Source organism: Dromiciops gliroides, chromosome 2 (assembly GCF_019393635.1).
Source record: "Dromiciops gliroides isolate mDroGli1 chromosome 2, mDroGli1.pri, whole genome shotgun sequence".
Classification (NCBI taxonomy): Eukaryota; Metazoa; Chordata; class Mammalia; order Microbiotheria; family Microbiotheriidae; genus Dromiciops; species Dromiciops gliroides.
This window is the reverse complement of record NC_057862.1, coordinates 147,667,095-147,688,229: the sequence shown is the minus strand read 5'-3', so window position 1 is coordinate 147,688,229 and position 21,135 is coordinate 147,667,095. Positions and strand designations below refer to the sequence as shown.

At 36.5% G+C, this 21,135-nt stretch overlaps 1 protein-coding gene across 13 annotated transcripts in view; it reads left to right on the top strand.

Annotated features, from left to right (window-relative positions):
- Nucleotides 1-21,135, top strand: part of CSNK1G1 (casein kinase 1 gamma 1) — a 248,881-nt gene that overhangs the window by 136,630 nt on the left and 91,116 nt on the right. For all 13 annotated transcript variants that reach the window (XM_043983282.1, XM_043983279.1, XM_043983275.1 and 10 more), the window contains one exon: nucleotides 14,577-14,617. In XM_043983282.1, the coding sequence (XP_043839217.1) occupies nucleotides 14,577-14,617 (41 nt within the window). The remainder of the gene's footprint in view (nucleotides 1-14,576; nucleotides 14,618-21,135) is intronic.

The following is a 21,135-nucleotide window of genomic DNA, read 5'->3' as shown; positions in this document are numbered from 1 at the left end:
TTTCCCAGCAGTTTTTGTCAAATAGTGAGTTCTTATTCCAGAAACTGGAGTCTTTGGGTTTATCAAACAGTAGATTACTGGTCACTTACTACTGTGTCTTGTGTGCATAACTTATTCCACTGATCCACTGCTCTATTTCTTAGCCCTTTATTTCTTTTTTAATGGTTTGTTTTAATCAGCCAGAATCTACCTTCTCATCCTCCTATCCCAAGACCTACCCACCCCCACTGAGAATATAACAAAAGCAAAATGCATTACTGTGAATAAGCAAATGAGACAAAATTTCATATTGGCTATGTCCAAGAAAATAATTGTCTCATTCTGCATTCTGAACCCTTCAGTTCTCTGTCAGGAGGTGGTAGAATTGTGGTTGGTGCATTGCATTGTTCAGAGTTTAGCATAATATTATTCTATTATATTTATATACCATAAATTGTTAATCTATTCTCTTAATTTATGGGCACCCCTCAGGTTTCCATTCTTCGTTACCTCAAAAAGTGATACATTTTTGTACGTTCTTATAGTTAATTTTGTTTAGCAACAATTACTTCATCTACCTTCTCTTTAACTCCCTTACCCCCTTCTTCTCTGTTAAGATTTGACAAATGAGATTATATTTTTAAGTGTTTGCTAGCTGAGGCAGTTTTTAGTCTGTTTTGATTTTTTCCATGCTGGCAAACTAAAAAGTTAAAGCAGACTTGCCAGTTAAAATTATTTAAGGGATAATTATGATTGATATGATGTCCATTCTATTTCTCAAATCTATAGCCCATTTAACTAGATCATTTTGACCTAGCAGAAATTATAGGAATGTAAATACAAAAACACTTGTTAGAGAAATTAATAAAGAGAACAAAATAAATAATTGGTTAGATATTAATTGCTCATAGTTGGGCTGTTCCAGTAAAATGAAAATGACAGTGATACTTGAATTAATGTACTTATTCATTGTTGTATTACCAAAGGATTATTTTAGAGATAGCGGGGAAAAAATTTCATTAGAGAAATTACGAAGGGAAAAAAGCCAAGATTCTCAAGGAAAATAATGGGGGATAAAAGGGAGAATGAAGTAGTCGTACCATATCTCAAACTATTCCACAAGGCAGTAATCATCAAAACCATTTAGTACTGGTTAAAAAATAGAAAGGTTGATCCAGGAATATATTAGGTACACAACACATAGAAAGAAATTAATTTAGCAGCATAATACTCTCTATAAGCTCCAAACCACCAACTACTGAGGTAGGGACTCAGTCTTTGACAATAACTTTTTAAAATTGGAAGCAGTTTTACAGAATTAGGTTAATACCATTACCCCCCTTTCATATACCAAAGTCAGTTCTAAACAGGATACAGGACTTAGCTCTTAAAGGTCATATACCATAAGAAGCTTAGGAAAGCAAGGAAAGAAATATCTGCTGCAGTGTGGTTAAAGGTAGAGTTGATACTAGATAAGGGATAAAGATGATCATAACAGATAAAATGGACAACGTTCACATATAATTGCACAAATAAAATCAATAGTATATTCTTGTACCCAATCAGAACATTTGAAAGCCAGTCACATATCTCTTAGTTTTCAAGTGGAAACAGCCTAATCTTCTTGCTCTTCCCAAAGTAAAGTTTAGTAATCCATTAAAAATCACATCTATCACATCACTTGCTTATCTTTTCCCTTCTTTGAAGATATCCTCAGAGCATTCGCTTAACATATAATACAGCATAGACATGATCTTATATATGACTATACCTTATATCATTATAATGATAAAATCACAGACAAATATATACAAGCACAAACATGTATAAAATATGTGTATGAAACCAACAAGCAAGGCAGTGAGTAGTCGAAAAACTGATTTATCTGAAAAAAGTTTTAGAGAGCTGTTGTCCAGCAGAGAGGAGAACAGAAATGTGTGACTAGACCCCTTAAACCTCTTTGGGTTATACATTATATAGCGTTCAAACAATAGCTGATTGGCCATACAATCACTTCCCATATAAGCCATTTAGGTTACTTAAAACAGATATCTCAGAAAACTCCCTTCATCAATCTGTGGATACTTGCAAGGTGGGGGAAAATCTTTGGAGAAAGCTTCAGATAAATATATGATATCCAAGATATTTAAGGAACTGATTTTAAATATAAGAAAAAACCCTACTACCCAGTAGAATAGATTTTTTTCTTTTGTGAAGTGCCTGGTGGATTCTTTTGGTTTTTACTTTGCTCATAACTTTCTTCTGAGAGTTCTGGATAATTTACACTTATAATTTCCTGAAATATGTAGACTTTTTTTTCTGTTCATAGTTTTCAGATAATCTTAAAATTATTAGACTATCTCTCTTTGACTGGTTTCTAATATTACTTTTCAATTAAAAATATTTCTTTTATTGCTGAGTCATTGTTTTCTGTCTGACTTATTCTGATTATCAGGGCATTCTGTTCTTTAGTGAGGTTTTGAATGAGTCTGTTCTAAGGTATCATTTTTTCCTTGCCATTATTTTCCTCCCTAGCTTTTCCATTTTGTCTCTCTTCTTTCACTCCCTCCAGGTATTCCTTTAGGGCATTTTTTTTTTTCCTCTGAGAATTTTTTGGTACTTGTTGTGGGGTTACATAACAAGAGCCATTCCCCAGTTAAAAAAAAAAAGTGGTCAAGAATATGAATAGAGGTCTTAGTGAAAGAAATCAAAATAATGACTCTTTGTGGTAGCTAAGAATTGGAAATTGAAGGAATGCCCATCAAATGAAGTGTTATGGCTAAATTTAGTTTTGGTAGTTAATTGGGCAGCTCACTCTAATATTGGGTTCAGAAAATAATGGTTCACCTCTAGGTCCAGATTTTCCCCTTTTCCAAACTGCCTGTTTTCCAGTCATGTCTCCCAGACTAATTAGAAAGGAAATTAACAGCCTCTTTTCCCAAACAAATCAGATTTTATTAATGGTAACAAAATTCACAACACAAGTAGAGTTAATAAAGCTAGGGACAATGAGAAAGGGGATAGAGAAAGTTAGAATCTAATCTCTAAGGTAAAAAGGCTCCCAGGTACCTTGAATAAGCTCTGCTTCCTCAGCTACTCAGAACAGCTTGGGTCTGGCAAAAACTAACTCAAACACTAAATTTGTTTCCAGCTCAGCTGGTTTAATGAGCCAGCCTCACTGGAAGGAACACAAACTTACCACCACCTGGAATCTGCAGTTCTAAGGAGAATCAGCTTTCCAGTGTCTCCTGGTTAGGTCAGAAGATCAAACACACACCAGTTCCTCTCTCTCTATCTCTTCCTCCTCTCCTTCCTTCTCTGTCCCTCCCTGAGAGTCTCTCTCCCCCTTCCTCTCTCACAGGCAGTGTGGTTCTTAGTCATGCTGGGTCTCCAGTTGGTTTAATATACCCCCTGGGCTGTCCCCATTATAATTTGGCCGGGCCCATGTGGGCGTGGGAGAACTCCTAGGTGGGGGTTAGGTACTTGGTTTGATACTTTGACTCAATAAATGTTCTTTGTGTTGTTTGTTCCATAATCTCTTAAAGTAAATACCCATCTTCTCTTAGGCTTTTAAAGCTTGCATCTTTTCTGTCTGACTATGATGAAGCAAAGATGGCGTCATGAAAACTCCAAATCATATATATATATTTTTTTTTTTAGTGAGGCAATTGGGGTTAAGTGACTTACCCAGGGTCACACAGCTAGTAAGTGTTAAGTGTCTGAGGCCGGATTTGAACTCAGGTACTCCTGACTCTAGGGCCGGTGCTTTATCCACTGCGCCACCTAGCCACCCCGTCCAAATCATAATTAATCCCATACAGGGGAATGACTAAACAAGCTGTGGTATATGATTGTAATGGAATATTATTGTGCTATAAGAAATAACAAGCAGGATGATTTCAGAAAAACCTGGGAAGATTTATATGAACTGATATATAGTGAAGTGAGCAGAACCAGGAGAACATTGTGCACAGTGACAGCATTATTGTTCTGTGAGCAATTGCAAATAACTTAACTACTCTCAGCAATACAATGATCCAAGACAATCCCAAAGGACTAATGATGAAGCATACTATCCACTTCCAGAGAAAGAACTGATATTGATTGAACACAGACTGAAGCATTGCTATTTTGCATTTTCTTTTTTTTTACTTGAGTCTTTTTATATAAAATGACTTATATGGTAATGTTTTACATAATTGAACATGTATAACCTGTATCTGATTGCTTACCACCTCAGAGAGTGGGGAGGGTAAGGAGGGAGGGAATGAGAGAGGCATAGAATTTGTAACTCAAAACTTTAAATAAATGTATCTATAAGAAGACTAGATAAATAGTCTACTGCATATGTCAAACATGAATGAATAAACGAATGAACACTTATTATCAATAAACATTTATTAAGCACCCCAAAAAAATCAAAATAATGAATAGTGATATGAAATAATGTTCTCAATCACTAATAATTAGGGAAATGCAATATAAAACACACCCAAGTTTCTACCTCATACATAACTCATACCTGTTAAACAAGCAAAGGTGACAAAAAGGGGAAGATGATAGTTGTTAGAGGGGCTACAGGAAGACAAGTTTACTAAGATACTCTTGGTGGAGCTGTCTATTGTTCCAGCCACTCTGGAAAACAATTTCAGACAATGCTCTAAAAGTCCCTAAAATCTGCCTACCCTTTGATCTGGCTCTTCCCTTACTAAGTTTATACTTTAGACTGAAAAAAAAAAGTGGGAAAGACCCATATGAAGTGCACTAACCATCTCCTCACAGAGATATGATGGATTCAGTCGTACATTTCTGACCATGGCCAGTATTGGAATTAATTTTGCTTGTCTATGTATATTTGTTTTAGGAGTTTTGTTTTTCTTTTTCTTTCTACATATTTTTTTGGTGGGGGGGAGAGGGATGGAGCTAGAAATGGGGTAGCTATTGTAAAATGCTAATGATTTGTGTGAATTTATTTTATATCCTGCAACTTTGCTGAAGTTGTTGATTGTGTTGAGAAGGTTTTTTGTTTTTGTTTTTTAAAGACTTAAGAACTGTGTTTAATTCCATGACCTGCCATATTTCCAGTGTACTGATGAGAAAGCATGGTACTCACCTCCTAAAGGACATGAAAAATGTGTGCATTTGTTTCATTCTTGTTAAAAGTACTGTGTTGGGGGTAGTAGCTAGGTGGCGTAGTGGCTAAAACACCAGACCTGGATTCAGGAGGACCTGAGTTCAAATCCAGCCTCAGATACTTGACACTTAATAGCTATGCGACCCTGGGCAAGTCACTCAACCCCAATTGCCTCACCCCCCCCCCAAAAAAAAAGGATTGTGTTTTTGTTTGCTGGGTATGGTTTGGTGCTTCCCTAGGAAGGAGAACTTGCAATAGAGTCTATGAAAAAAGAAAAGATAGTGAAGTATTTAATAGAGTCTATGAAAAAAAGAAAAGATAGTGAAGTATTTTTTACAATGCATGAAAACTGAAGTTAAGGAACACAAATAAGTAGGACAACTTTGAAAGTGACATGTAGCATATACACACATATTTAAAGCAAGCTTGTAGTTAATGTAGACCAACATTTTACCATTTGTTTTTCTGTATTCCATTCTACATGGAAATGTTCTTTTTGGGGGAGTGTTCATTAAATTAAAAAATAAGTAAGTCATATTGGAATTGTTAATTGGAAGCCAATTTTCTTAATCTTTATTTTTCTAGTTTTGTATTTATTTTCATCTTTGTCAAGAAATTGGTGGTCTGACTATAAATAGCCTGCTGATTTGGGAATGAAATGTTATATTAGTAACAAGTCCTTTTATACATGTTGAAATGTGACCAATATAATTCTTTGTTAAGTTATTTGGTACATCCCAAGTCTGCCCATGTTTTCTGAATCCCTTGCATTCAATAGATAGGAATAGGGATGAAAATATCAGCTCTGTCACCAAGCAAGCGCTTTGGTTTCTTACCTAAAACATTGTATTTTATTACATTACTTTCTAGTTTCCTTCTATCATTATTAGTTGTGTCCATATGAATCAGCAAAAGTGGATACTAGACAGACCTCTTCTTTTTTTATTATAGGGTCAACATTAGCTGCATTAGTATGACCTTAGCAGGGCATCTTAAGGCACTGACACCCTCCCTACTTTATTCTTATCCTTACCAGATGAGATCTTTAGGCAACACTTGCACATTACCTGGTATCATTCCTTATGTCGATCAAACAATTGCTGCTGCTTCGGACTATTAAAAGCTCCTGCCTCTTCTCAAACTTTCTTTTATCTGTAAACTACAAATGTTCATTGGTCCTTCTTCTCCAACCCCCTCCCCCTTTTTCTTGTGTGGTTTTCTGCCCTTCAGGTCTGAAAGTACTTTATCTTGTATCAGAAGATCTAAATTCAAATCCCACCTCTACCTCTGTGATCTTAAACAAGTCATTTTTCTCTAGCTGTTGACATTTCCTCATTTCTAAATGAGGGGTTTGAACTAGATGGGAGAGAGGGGTAAGTATTTAAATTGCAGCTATATATGCCTGCCTTTATGCTAAGGGCTTTTACAAATAAGATCTCATTTGATCCTCAAAATCACCCAGTGATATGGGTGCTGTTATTATTGCCATTTTACTATCGAGAAAATGAGGCAGAGGTTAAGTGATTTGCCCAGGGTCACACTGCTGGTAAGTGCCTCAGGTTGCATTTTCCTGCTCCTACTCCCAATCCTAAAGAAAGCCAATGCCAAAGAATGTTCAAATTACTGAACAGTTGCATTCATTTCATAAATAGCAAGATTATACTTAAGATTCTGCAGGCTAGGCTTCAGCAATAAGTGAACCAAGAATCACCAGAAGAACAGACTGATTTTCAAAGAAGCAGAACTTGAGACCCAATTATCAACATTAGCTTGATTCTGGAGAAAGCAAGCGAGTTCCAGAAAAACATCTACTGCTTCATTGACTACACTAAATATGTGGATCAAAAGGAAATGTGGCAAGTTCTCAAAGAAATGGGAATACCAGATTATTTTGTCTCCTTAGGAACCTGTATGTGAATCAGGAAGCAACAGTTAGAACCAAACACGGGACAGCTGATTAGTTTAAGATTGGAAAAGGAGTAGGACAAGGATGGATAGTGTCATTTTGCTTATTTAATGTATACATCATGTGAGTACATCATGTGAAATGCCAGTCTGAATGATTCAAAAGCCAAAATTAAGATACACAGATGATTTCACTCTGATGGCAGAAAGTGAATAAGAAGCCTCTTGATGAGGGTGAAAGAGGAGAGTGTAAAAGCTGAAGCTTAACATTAAAAAAAAAATCCTAAGATCTTGGCAACTCATCCCATCATTTTCTGGCAAATAGAAGAAAAAATGGAAGCAGTGTTAGATTTTTATGTTTTTGGACTCAAAGATCACTGTAGCCAATGACTGTAGCCATGAAATTAAAAGATGCTTATTCCTTGGAAAGAAAGCTATGGCAAATCAGAGCAGCATACTAAAAAGTCGAAATGTCACGTTGCCAACAAGGTTCTGTATAGTCAAAGCTATGGTTTTTCCATGGCTGTGAGGATTATATGAGGAAAGCTCAGTATTGAAGAATTGACAGTTTCAAATGTGGTGTGGGAGAAGTCCCTTTTGAGAGTCTGTTGGACAGCAAGGAGATCAAATCAGTCAGTACTTAAAAGAAATTAATTCAGGCTATTCACAGTGAACATGAGTTTAGACAGGTTTCTGGAGATAGTGGAGGATATGTCCACTGAACAAATGTCCAACTCCAGTACCAGCTTTTTATTTGTTGTGTCCCCATCTGGATGACCTTTAAGATTCCTTCTGGATTTTAATCTGTTCGTGTCAAACTCATTATACAGGTCAATATTCCTCTCTGTCTGTTCAGACTGACTTCTTTTTTCCATTTTTATAACAGTATTTTTTCCAGTTATATGTAAAGACAATTTTTAGCAATTTTTTTTTTTTTGGTTTGTTTGTTTTGGGGGCAGGGCAATGAGGGTTAAGTGACTTGCTCAGAGTCAAGTGTCTGAGGTCAGATTTGAACTCAGGACCTCCTGAATCCAAGGCCAGTGCTTTATCCACTGCGCCACCTAGCTGCCCCCCCCTTTTAGCAATTATTTTTACAAAATTTTGAGTTCCAAATCTTTCTCCCTCCTTTCCCTCCCCTCTTCCTACTATGGTAAGCAATTTGACATAGGTTATATGTGTGCAATCATGTAAAACATATTTTCATATCAGTCATAGTTGTAAAAGTAGAAACAGACCAAAAGGGAAAACACACACATACACACACACACAAATAAAGTGAAAATAGTATGCTTCAATCTGCATTCAGAATCTATCAGTTCTTTATCTGGATGTGGATTACATTTTCCATCATGAGTCCTCTGTAACTGTTTTGGATAATTGTGTTGCTGAGAAGAGCTGTCATTTATAGTTGATTATCACACAGTATTACTGTTACTGTGTACAGTGTTCTCCTGGTTCTGCTCATTTCACTTTGCATTAGTTCATAGAAGTCTTAACAGATTTTTTTAAAGCATCCTACTCATCATTTTTTATTGCACAGTAGTATTCCATTACATTCATTTACCACAGCTTGTTCAGCCATTCTCTAATTGATGGCCATCCCTATAATTTCTAATTCTTTGCCACCACAAAAAGGGCAGCTGTAAATATTTTTGTACATGTGGGTCCTTTTCCCTATTTTATGTTCTCTTTGGGATACAGACCTAGTAATGGTGTTGCTGGATCAAAGGTATGCACAGTTTGGTTGCCTTTTGGGCATAATTGCAAATAGCTCTCCAGAATAGTTAAATCACTTCACAACTCTACTAACAGTGCATTAGTTCCCCTGCTTTACCATATTCTCTTCAACATAGGTGTGAGATGGTACCTCAGAGTTGTTTTACCTTGCATTTCTCTAATCAATAGTGACTTAGAACATTGCTTTTTTTTTTTTTTAAGTGAGGCAATTGGGGTTAAGTGACTTGCCCAGGGTCATACAGCTAGTAAGTATTAAGTGTCTGAGGCCAGATTTGAACTCAGGTCCTCCTGACTCCAGGGCCAGTGCTCTATCCACTGCGCCACCTAGCTGCCCCCTAGAACATTTCTGCATGACTACAGATAGCTTTGATTTCTTTATTTGAAAACAGCTTATTTCATATACTCCTACCATTTATCAATTGGGGAATGGCTTGTATTCTTATAAATTTGACTTAGTTCTCTATCAGAGACACTTACTGTAAAGATTGTTTCCCAGCTTATAAAATCCTTTTAATTTATTATAAACAAAATGATCTATTTTGTATTTTGTAATGTTCTCTATGTCTTGTTTGGTCAAAAATTCTTCCCTTCTCCATTGATTTAACAAGTAGACCATTCCTTGCTCTTCTAATTTGCTTATGGTATCACGCTTTATATCTAAATCATGTACCCATTCCTTTTTCCATTTTTTTAAAAAGGAAAATTGTTTTCTCCCTGATAATATTATTTCTCATTTTCCACCTTTTTTTCTAGGTAGATCAGTTTGCCCTTTGAGCATAGATCATTTCTTGGCTATGCAGTAATATAAACATCGCATGCATTGCAGAGTAATACAAAAATTTCCCCACTCTTCATGCTTAATATTAGTGAGCTCTTTTTCTTTGTCTTACTTCCTCTTGGGCTCTCCTGGGCTATGACAAAGGATTTATGGGTTTCTTTAGTTTTGAAATTTTCACTTTTTTTTTTAGTACTTTAACAGGCATGCCCAATTTCCTTTCCTTTCCATTTCGCCATAGATTCCCAATATTTTTCTCCCCTTCTTTGAGTCTTCATTTTTGCTTGAGTCTTTCTAATGTCCCTCCCCCCTTTAGGTCTTTCTGCTTAAGTTCTTTTCCCCATTCTCTTTGAGTCTTTGACTCAAGTCCTTGTCTCTGGCATTGTTAAATTCAAAATTTCTTCACACTGCTTTTATAGTTATTTATCCATTATTTCCATCTTCACTTTTAAGTCTTTCTCCTGTTCTTTCTCCTATGGAAGCCCTGAAATAGTAGTTCTCTAATACCCATTTCACATTTACCACCAAACTAATTAAAATTATTTGTAAGTTATTAGATATTCATCATAAATTCAAAATAAGTTCAATTTATATAACATTATATAATTGATTCATCTACAATAACTTAATATAGTAATTTTTATATTATGTAATTTATGTAACATTTTCTTATACAAAAGAGAAAAGTTGTAAAATATTTCTTTTTATGTTACAGAATTGTTGCATTAATTTTTGTGACAAACAATACCATTAGTAACCTTTTATTTTGGAGGTTGGAAGATGCTGAAGTTTCAACTTTGTAATAAATGACATATTAATATGTTGCAAGCAAAGGGCACTGTTAGTCTTCTTTGAAAATATACTTCTTGTATTGATTAAGCCTATTTAATGTGCTCTAACATTTTCTACATTTAAGAACTATTTTCCCTAACCCATTTACTGCTAAAATTCGTAAACTTTCTGTTGTTCATAAACAAGTTTTATTTTTAAGCTTTTAGATCCCTATCACAATGTTAAGTATCACCTAAGTTTGATATTGGAAAAGATGAACAGTCTAACTCCAATTTTAAGTTTTGAAGAATACTTTTTTATAGAAAAAAATAGTTTATAGTCATTCATTTATTGTATGCATCTACATGCAAAGCCATAGTCTGTGTTATACAAATCAATATAAAACATTTTCTCTACCTTCAAGGAATTTGTCTTCTAAGTAGGGAGATCATATACACATGGAATAATAGAAAACATTATATAATAAAATATAATTAGTTAATTATATTTACTCTAGAAATAGGCAAAAGAACAATATACACTGGAGAAAAAGAGAACAAGAGAGGTTGGTGTAATCAGGAAAGATTTTATTGGAATATGGGATAGAACTTGAAATATATTTGGGAAGCTAAAAAGTAAGGATGAATTTAATTATGAGAAGAAAGAATAGGAACAAAATGGGGCTGAAGAATGGTCCAACTGAAGCAAGTGGTTCATGTTGAGGAACAATGGGAAATACATTTGGGTGTTAGAGTGGAGTCAAGTTATAAAATGCCTTTAAAGTTGAGCATAGAGATTTACATTTGGGTAGGCAATGGGAGGCCATGGTAATTTTTGTTTGTTGTTTTTGTTTGTTTGTTTTTGGTGAGGCAATTGGGGTTAAGTGACTTGGCCAGGGATACACAGCTAGTAAGTGTCAAGTGTGTGAGGCCGGATTTGAACTCAGGCCCTCCTGAATCCAGGGCCGGTGCTTTATCCACTGCACCACCTAGCTGCCTGCTCATAGATCTTTTGAAGTCATCTCTTCTTTGGGTTTTATGTCTTTGGTGTTTCTGTTACTATGATAGCTCTTTATTGTTTTGTTCAGTTGTTTCAGTCATGTCTGACTCTTTGTGACCTCATTTGGGGTTTCCTTGGCAAAGATACTGGAGTTCTTTGCCATTTCCTTCCCTAGGTCATTTTATAGATGAGGAAATTATTTAAATAGGATTAAGTGACTTGCCCAGGGGCACACAGCTAGTAAGGGTCTGAGACCAGATTTGAATGCAGGAAGTCTTCCTGACTTCATCCCCATCCTTCTACTCACAGTGTCACCTAGATGATCTTTATGAGAAGATTTATTTTTCTTCTAGCCTTTCCCAAATTGAGACTTTGCATTAGTACCAGTCTCAGTACATTTCTAGAGGAATTATCAGGGCCTTGTTTGGTCCTGTCTTGTATTCTTGGTCCTATTGATGCTTCCTTCCTCTGAGTATTGAGTGCTTTATTCTTCCAAGTTCTCCATGGTTGTTAAGGTTTTGGGTCTGCAAGCTTTTTTTTCCCTTTTTTTTTTCTCAGAGCTTTTTGATCCAGGGGGAAGGTTGCTTGCTTGCTTGCCTTTTTGGTCTGAACTTTGCAAGCTCCTGTCTGGATTTGGGTTTTAACATCACAATTGTTAGTTTACCATTGGTTGGAGTAGCAGTAGGCTGCTGCTGGCCCCACACTCTGCTAGCTGAAACAGGTTCAGAACAACAGATCTGCAGTTCCTCACTTGGTCTGAGTTCCTTGCAGACTCAGACCAGCAATGTTATTGAGCTGCAGGCTTCAGACCGAATCCACCAATCACCTCCAGAAAGAGATCCCAAAAGGAAAACTCCTAGGAATGTTATAGCCAAATTCCAGAGCTCTCAGGTCAAGGAGAAAATATTGCAAGCTGCCAAAAAGAAAGAATTCAAGTACTGTGGAGCCCCAGTCAAGATAGCACAAAATCTAGTAGCTTTTACATTAAAGAACCAGAGGGCATGGAATATGATATTCCAGAGGGCAAAGGAAATGGGATTACAACCAAGAATAACCTACCCAGCAAAACTCAGCATAATTTTTCAGCAGAAAAGATGGGACTTTAATGAAAAAGAAGACTTTCAGATATTTGTGATGAAAAGACCTGAATTGAATGGCAAATTTGACTTCTAAATACAAGACCCATAAAAAAATTGGAGCTGGTGGACATACCTGGGGTCGTACAGTGGGCGACTGCCTTGTGTCTGAGGCTGGATTTTGGATAGGATCCCCCTGGGTCCAGGGGTGATGTTTTGTCCACTGTGTCACCTAGCTAGGTGATGAAATCTTTAGGGTTAAATTGGGGGGGAAGGGCGGAGGTGAAATCCTACATGAAAGAAACAGGAAAAGGCTTATGGAGTGGGGGAAGAGATGGGAGAGGAGCAGGGCAGGAATTTTACACTCATCAGAAAAGGCTCAAGGACCTTAAACTAATCAGAGCTTCCTCCTGGAGGGATTCACACACACACACACACACACACACACACACACACACATATCCAATTGGGTGGAGTAATCTATTTAATCTGGGCAATAAATGAGCCTAACACTCTTCAGAATTGGCTCAAAGACCTCAATCTCATTAGAATTGGCTCAAGGAGGGAATAATGTACACACTCAATTGGGTGGAGTAATCTCTCTAACCCTGCAGGAAAATAGGAGGGGAAGGGGATAAAGAGAGTGGGGCAAAAGAAGGAAGGGCAGAGTAGGGGAGGGGACAGACAGAAGCAAATCCCTTTTGAGGAGTGATAGGATGAAAGAAGATGGATAATAGAATAAATATCATGGGGAAGGGAATAGGATGGAAGGGAAACAGTTAACAATAGTAATGAAAAAGAGAAAAGGGGGAAAAATTGTACAAAAAATATTTATAGCAACTCTTGATAGAGGCGAAGAAGTGAGAATAAAGGGAATGTCCATCAAATGAGGAATGATGGAAAAACCTGTGCTATATGATTGTAGTGGAACAGTCTTGTGCTACAGGAAATTACAAACAGGATGATCCCCGAAAAACCTGGAAAGACTAATGAACATCGATGTATAGTGAAGTGTGCAGAACTGGAAGAACATTGTACATAGTGACAGCAGTATTGTTCAATGAACAATTGTGAATGACTTAACTACTCTCAACAATGCAATGATCCAAGACAATGCCAAGGAACTAATGAGGATACTTACTATGTACCCCCATAGAAAGAACTGATAAAAAGAACACTTGTGGATTGTACATATATAACCTGATTGTGATCTTTTGGAGGGGGGAGGAAAAGGAGGGAGGGAGAAAAATTTGGAACTCTAAATTTTATGAAAATGAATGTTGAAAACTACGCTTACATGTAACTGGAAAAAATAAAATAAGTGTTTGTTGATATATATATATATAAAGGTAATAGCTGAAGCTACAAGAATCATTAGATTTCCACGGGAAAGTAGATCTGTTGGTTAAATAAATGAATTTTATTATACCCTCTTTTTGTTGTTGTCAATTGTTGTTGTTTTGGTGAGGCAATTGGGATTAAGTGACTTGTCCAGGGTCACACAGCTAGTAAGTGTCAGGTGTCTGGGGCTGGATTTGAACTCAAGTCCTTCTGAATCCAGGGCCAGTGCCTTATCCACTGCTCCACCTAGCTGCCTTTTTGTTGTTATTTTAAAGGGAGGATGGATTGCCAGCAAAAGCTTCCTCATTTATAGTTTGTCCTACATATGATTCCTATGGTTCCTTCAGACTCTGAAATCCTGTGATTCTGTGACTTAAAACTTGTGAATGTTTGAAATTTATATGCTTTGGTCTACTGATTATTTCCTTTCTCTCCCCCTTCCCCTCATGACTCTTGTTTCTACAATTTTATCTGGTATTTAGGAAGATTGGATTACAGAACTAGTAGGAGTTTGAAAACTATCGTAATGTTCAAGCATTGCTAGATCTGTTTCACTTTTAATTTGTAAATCATTCTTGGGGCAGCTAGGTGGCACAATGGATAGAGCACTGGCCCTGGAGTCAGGAGGACTTGAATTCAAATCCGGCCCTAGACACTTGACACTTACTAGCTGTGTGACCCTGGGCAAGTCACTTAACCCCAATTGTCTCCTCCCCCAAAAAAACAAAAAAAAAATCATTCTTATTATATGTGAATGACATCTGGAATGTGGCTTTTCTCATGACCTCATAAATGAAAGTTTTAGTTTGTTTCTTATAACAAATAACACTAAAACATATTTGCTCTGCTTTTTCCATAGGTAAAAATCTCTACACCAATGAATATGTAGCGATCAAACTGGTAAGTAAAATCGATAATATTTGTGCTAATTTTGCATTGATTTTACTCTTTATAAATGCTTACAGCTGAATGCAGTCACAGAAAATAATGGCTAATGAAAGTTTTCTTTTCCCTTAAAATAGCAACACTTAGCAATACATCAAAAAAGTCTTGGGGCAGCTAGGTGGCACAGTGGATAGAGCACCAGCCCTGGAGTCAGGAGTACCTGAGTTCAAATCCGGCCTCAGACACTTGACACTTATTAGCTGTGTGACCCTGGGCAAGTCACTTAACCCCAATTGCCTCACTTAAAAAAAAAAAAAGTCTTAAAATATCTACAATGTTCCACACCTGTGCATCCGATCTCTGAAAATGAGTAGGGGGGTAGTGCCTTTTCATATCTTTGGGGCCATTCTTGTTCTTTGTATAATTCTGCAACATCCACTTTCACTTGTTTTGTGGTAGTGGTTCTTTCCATTTACATTGATTTAGTCATTGTATATATTGTTTTCTTGGCTCTGCTTACTCTACTGTTTATCACTTCATTTAAGTTTTTCCATGCTTTACTGTATTCACCATACTCCTTGTTTTTTTTGTTGTTGTTCAGTTGTTTCAGTTGTGTCCAACCCTTCATGACCCCATTTGGAGTTTTCTTTGCAAAGACACTGGAGTGGTTTGCCACGTCCTTCCCCAGCTCACTTTACAGATGAAGAAACAGAAGCAAACAGGGTTAAGTGACTTGCCCAGGGTCACACAGCTAATAAGTGTCTGAGGCCAGATTTAAGGAAGATAAGTCTTCCTCACTTTGGGCCCAGTGGTCTATCCACTGCCCCACCTAGCTGACACTGTTTCTTTTAGCACAGTAATATTCCATTAAATTCATGGATCATAATTTCTTTAGCCACTCTCCAGTCAATGGATGAGTTGCCATTTTGTTTCAGGGCTACAGAATTACCCATAAAACACATTTTTATAATATTCAACTTTGTATAAACTTTGGCCAAAAACTGTCAACTCCTTTAAAAGTTATAAAACAGATGTACAGATGTGTACATTATAAGATAGACCTTGCTTCTTTAGATCAATTGAAAGCCGAAGGAGACTTTATACATTGATAAAATCTCAGTTAATGGGATCCTTAGAAGTAATCTAGTCTAACAGCCTGCTTGATACATGAATCCTCTCATAACAAATGTTCATTCAGTCTCTCCTTAAACACCTCCATTTCAAGGCATTCACGGCTTAATAAGGTGAAGCTCCACCCCACAAACTTAATAAGTTCTTTGTTAAAAGGGTAAGGTGAGGGGCAGCTAGGTGGTGCAGTGGATAGAGCACTGGCCCTGGAGTCAGGAGTGCCTGGGTTCAAATCCAGACTCAGACACTTAACACTTACTAGCTGTGTGACCCTAGGCAAGTCACTTGACCCCAATTACCTCACTTTTAAAAAAAAGGGTAAGGTGAAATCTGCCTCATTGATTCTGATTCCCTCTCTGGTGTGGTATAATTAAAACATGAGGCCTTCACTCCACTTTTTTCTTCTTTAATTTAAGCATAGCCATCTACTAGTGGGTAGGAAAGGTATTTTATCCTTTCCGTTCTCCTGTTTATATAACAATTGAAATATTTTTATCTATGTTCTTTGGTAAGGTGTTCCTTTTTGTCATTGTCTAGGAAAATCTGAAGGTATAATAAAATCCAGTTACATAAAGGTGATAACCATTTTGATAGCTGATATTTTTATAGGCTATTATAGTTTACAAAATGTCTTTTATATTTTGTTTGATCTTTCTAGTAACCTTTCAGAGTAAGTAATATAGCTATATCCCCTTTTTAAGGTGAAGGAGTCAGTGAGTTTAAGTCGGTTACCAGATTTCACACAACGAGTTACGTTGTACAGGCACGATACCAGTGCAGGTCATCTACCTACAAATCCATTGGGTTTTCCACTACATTGAAGCTATCATTTTAGAGATAGTTAGTTTAATTTTTTTTTTTTTTAGTGAGGCAGTTGGGGTTAAGTGACTTGCCCAGGGTCACACAGCTAGTAAGTGTTAAGTGTCTGTCTGAGTGTTAGCTTAATTTTTAAGGCTGATCAGTGGAAAACTGGATAAAGTAGGTTATAACTTTTAGGTTTTTTGTTTTGTTTTGGTTTTTTTGATGTTCTCCTGACATCAAAGTTTATTTCTCAAAGACTCAAGTGTTGATTTTTTTTTTTACATATAAGGTATTTTATTTTTTTCCGTTACATGTAAAGATAGTTCTCAACTTTTGTTTATACAAGCTTTACAATTTCAGATTTTTCTCCCTCCCTCCCCTCCCTCCCCCCTCCCCTAGACAGCAGGTAATCTGATATAGGTTATATCTATATATCTATATATCCATATCCATATCCATATAGATATATATATACACACATATATATACACATAATAACATTAATCCTATTTCTGCATTAATCCTGTTACAAGAGAAAAAATCAGAGCAGTGATGCAAAACCTCAAAATAGGAAAAAAAAAAACAACAGCACCCAAAACAAAAGAAATAGTATGGTTCAATCAGCATCTATACTCCAAAGTTCTTTTTTTTTTTTTCTTGGATTTGGAGATCCTCTTCTATCATGAGTTCCCTGGAACTCTTCTGTACCATTGCATTGGTGAGAAGAATATAGTCCATCACAGTAGGTCAACACTCAATGTTGATGATACTGTGTACAATGTTCTTCTGGTTCTGCTCATCTCACTCATCATCAGCTCACGTAAGACCCTCCAGGTTTCTCTGAACTCTTCCTGCTCATCATTTCTTACAGCACAATAGTATTCCATTATAACTTTTAGTTTTATGAAACTGTCCTCCACAAGGTCTGACCATTTCCCCTGCAATTTCAGGAAGCTTTTAAACTTTATTAGAAAAAGGAAGGAATTGATGGTTGAAAGTGAGTGGGACCAGAGTAGGATTCTTGAGATATTTGAATTCTGCTCTTGATTTGTCTTCACTGAATTACTCTTTGCTCTGCTTATTTTTTTACTAACACGTGGGAGGTAGAGAGGTCAGGAGAGGCATGGAAATTACTGACAGTTTTCAGAGATGCTTTCAGTAATATACTATGTAACATTTAGGGAACAAACTGTTTTCTTTTTTGTTATTATTGTAAGCTGGTAGAGAAAAGGGAATGAGAGGAGAATAATGTATATTCAGGCCAAATTCCAGTATAACATACTGCAAAGTACCCAAATATTTCTTTTGTTTGCAGGAATTTGGTTATGACATGAATGTGTTTTGTAGTGAGTTAAACTATTTAATAGACTCCTGATTAAGTTCTTTGCTTCCAATCTCTTTCATTTTCAGTCTGTGTTCCATATAGTTGCAAAAATCCCCTTCACATAATGGCAGAATATCAGAGTTAGATGGGATATATGTATGTATGTATGTATGTATATATATATATATATGTATATATATATGACCTTTATAAGAATTCTCCATATAATATATATATATATTTTTTGTTTGTTTGTTTTGTTTTGTTTTGTTTTGAGGGGCAATGGGGGTTAAGTGACTTGCCCAGGGTCACACAGCTACTAAGTGTCAAGTGTCTGAGGCTGGATTTGAACTCAGGTACTCCTGAATCCAGAGCCAGTGCTTTATCCACTGCACCGCCTAGCTGCCCCTCCATATAATATATTAAAAAGTGGTCATCTTGATTTTATATGAAGCTCACTATTTTTGGAGGCATTCAGTTCTACTTTAGGATTAGTTGTCAGGATGATTTTCCTTAAAGAAATCCAAATGTTGTAGGGAGATTCTTATTTATGTATAGCTTTGAATATTTGAAATCCATTTCAAATATAAGATTCTGTCATTCATTTCCATTCAGCAAATGTGAATACTTACACATGTGAGTAAATATGAACATATACATATGAACACTTATACTGTGCTGGGTACTGAGAAAACAGACAGAAATGAAGGTGTTCCTCTCCTCTAGGTACTTTCTTCTTACTAAGGAATACAACCAGTCATTCAGTAAATAAATCAGTAAATATTTGATAACAGGCATTGTGCTAAGTCATAGTATACAAAGAACAGTAAAAGGCAGTCTCTTCTCTTATGGAACTTATAGTCTAATAGGAGAGACAACATACAAACAACTATTTACAGACAAGTTATATATATACAGGATAAATTGGAGATAATCAACAGAGGGAAAACACTAGAATTAAGTGGAATCTGGAAAGGCTTCCTGTAGAAGATGAAATTTTAGCAGATACTTGAAGGAAACCAGGGAAGCCAGGAGGTGGAAATGAGGAGGGAGAACATTCTAAAGATGGGGGGCAGCCAGAGAAAATGCCTGGAGTTGGGAGATAGAGTAAGGATGGGCCAGATGCCAACTGGTAGCTTTGTCATCTATGTTTCAATTCCAGATCACTAATCGAGGGGGTATAGAGAAGAGGCCCTCTGCATAAAGGTAGTTTTCTTTGTAGGATGGCCCTGGGCAATGGACCAAGAAAGGAGGATATAGAAAAGCCAGCAGCCGCAATGTGGCTCAGACCCTAGACTCAGAATAGAGTCTTATTTCTAGCATCAAGCACAGTGAGCAGAGGAATAACTAGGGCAGGAATCCCATACCAAAAACAATTCCCTAGCCTTTCTCTGAGATCCTAGAATAGCACAGCACTCATTAATAATCCAAGAAAGCAGCAATAAGACCAGCCCAGATCTTTCCTTCATAAATGCAGCAGAGGCCAGTCCTAACATAAAATTCAAAATCAGGAAGCAGGCTAGGAGCATTAGATTAAAAGAAAGGAAAAAAAAAACACACCATATTGAACTATAATGGGGGCAGGGATGTTCAAGACACAACCAGTGAAGAAGAAAATAGTGTCAAAACATCCACAAGCATTGCCTCAGATAGAAAAACAACTTGAGTACAAACTCAATTAGAATTCCTGGACAAGATAAGCATGAGTTTAAAGTTTTTTTAAATGAGATGAGAGTACTAGAAAACAATTGGAACGGAAATAAGTTATAGAAGAAAGAATTGGAAAAGGGAATGAATAGTTTGGCACAAAAGGTATAAAACCTTACCCAAACAACAAACTCCCTAAAAATTAGGTTGGAACAAATAGAAGGCGATGAATGACCCCATGAGGCAAAAATAAATATTAAAACAAATCCAAGGGAGCAGCTAGGTGCCACAGTGGATAAAGCACCAGCCCTGGATTCAGGAGGACCTGAGTTCAAATCCAGCTTCAGACACTTGACACTGTGTGGCCCTGGGTAAGTCATTTAACCCTCATTGTCCCCTTCCTCCCCAAAAAACCCACAAAACAAAACCAAAAAAACCCCTACAAATCCAAAAGATTAAAAATATAGAAGGAAGTGTAAGTTATATCATAGTAAAAGTAATTTACCTAGAAAACAGATTGAGGAGAAAAATCTGACCACTATGACTAAAACAAGAGCCTATGCATCATATTTCAAGAAATCTTAAAACTTCCTGGATTTCTTAGAACCAGAGAGAGAAATGGAAATAGGATCACCTACTGAAATAAACCCTGTAATCAAAACTCTCAGGAATGTCATAGGCAAAATCCAGGGCTTACATGTCAAAGAAGAAATTCTGTAAGTAGCCATAAAGAAAGATTTAAGTACTAAGGAACCATATAATTGTCAGGATCACACAAGATTTAGCAGCCACAGCGCTGAGGGAGCAGAGAACTTGGACTATGATATTCCAAAAGAGAAAAATAAGAGCTTATAGCCAAGAATAACTTAATCACTGCCTATATTCCTACAGGGGGAAAATGGATCTTTAATGAAATGGAGGACTTCATAAGTATTCTCAATGGAAAGAATGGAGCTTGAAACTTTGACATTCAAACAGAAGTTAAAACATAAAAATGACAAACATGAGTGAACTGTGATAAATAATTAAACAAGGATAAACTGCTTAAATTCGAATATGGGGAAATGATACCTGTGTCCCCTCTGAACCCTGTCATCATCTGGGATAAGAGAGAGAGTATAATGAGAAAAGGCCTGAGAGTGGTTCTCTTATTTCTTGATGATCTTGAAAGAAGTATAGAAAGAGAGAAGAAAAGGAATATACTGGGGTAGGGGAGGGAAAGTAAGGTTAGGGGAAAGTGATCTCACATCATCATAGTGTAAAAGTAGATGAACCTCAGTTTCATCTGAACTGGTCAAAGGAAGGAAGAATACATACACAGAGTTGGATACAGAAATACATTTCACTTAGAAGGGAAATAGGAGGGAAAGGGAAGAAAAAAAGAGGAGGAATTAGAGGGTAGAATTCTAAGAAAAACTTACAGTTTGTAAAAAAAAATATTTATTAACTCTTTTTGAGGTGACAGAGAATGGGAATCTGAAGGAAGCACATTATTTGGGGATTGGCTGAATAAGTTGGCATATAAATGTGATAGAATACTATTGTCCTGTGAGAAATGATGTAGAGAGTTTCAGAAAATCCTGGGATGACTTGCATGAACAGAGAAGAACATTTTCAACAATGACAATAATAT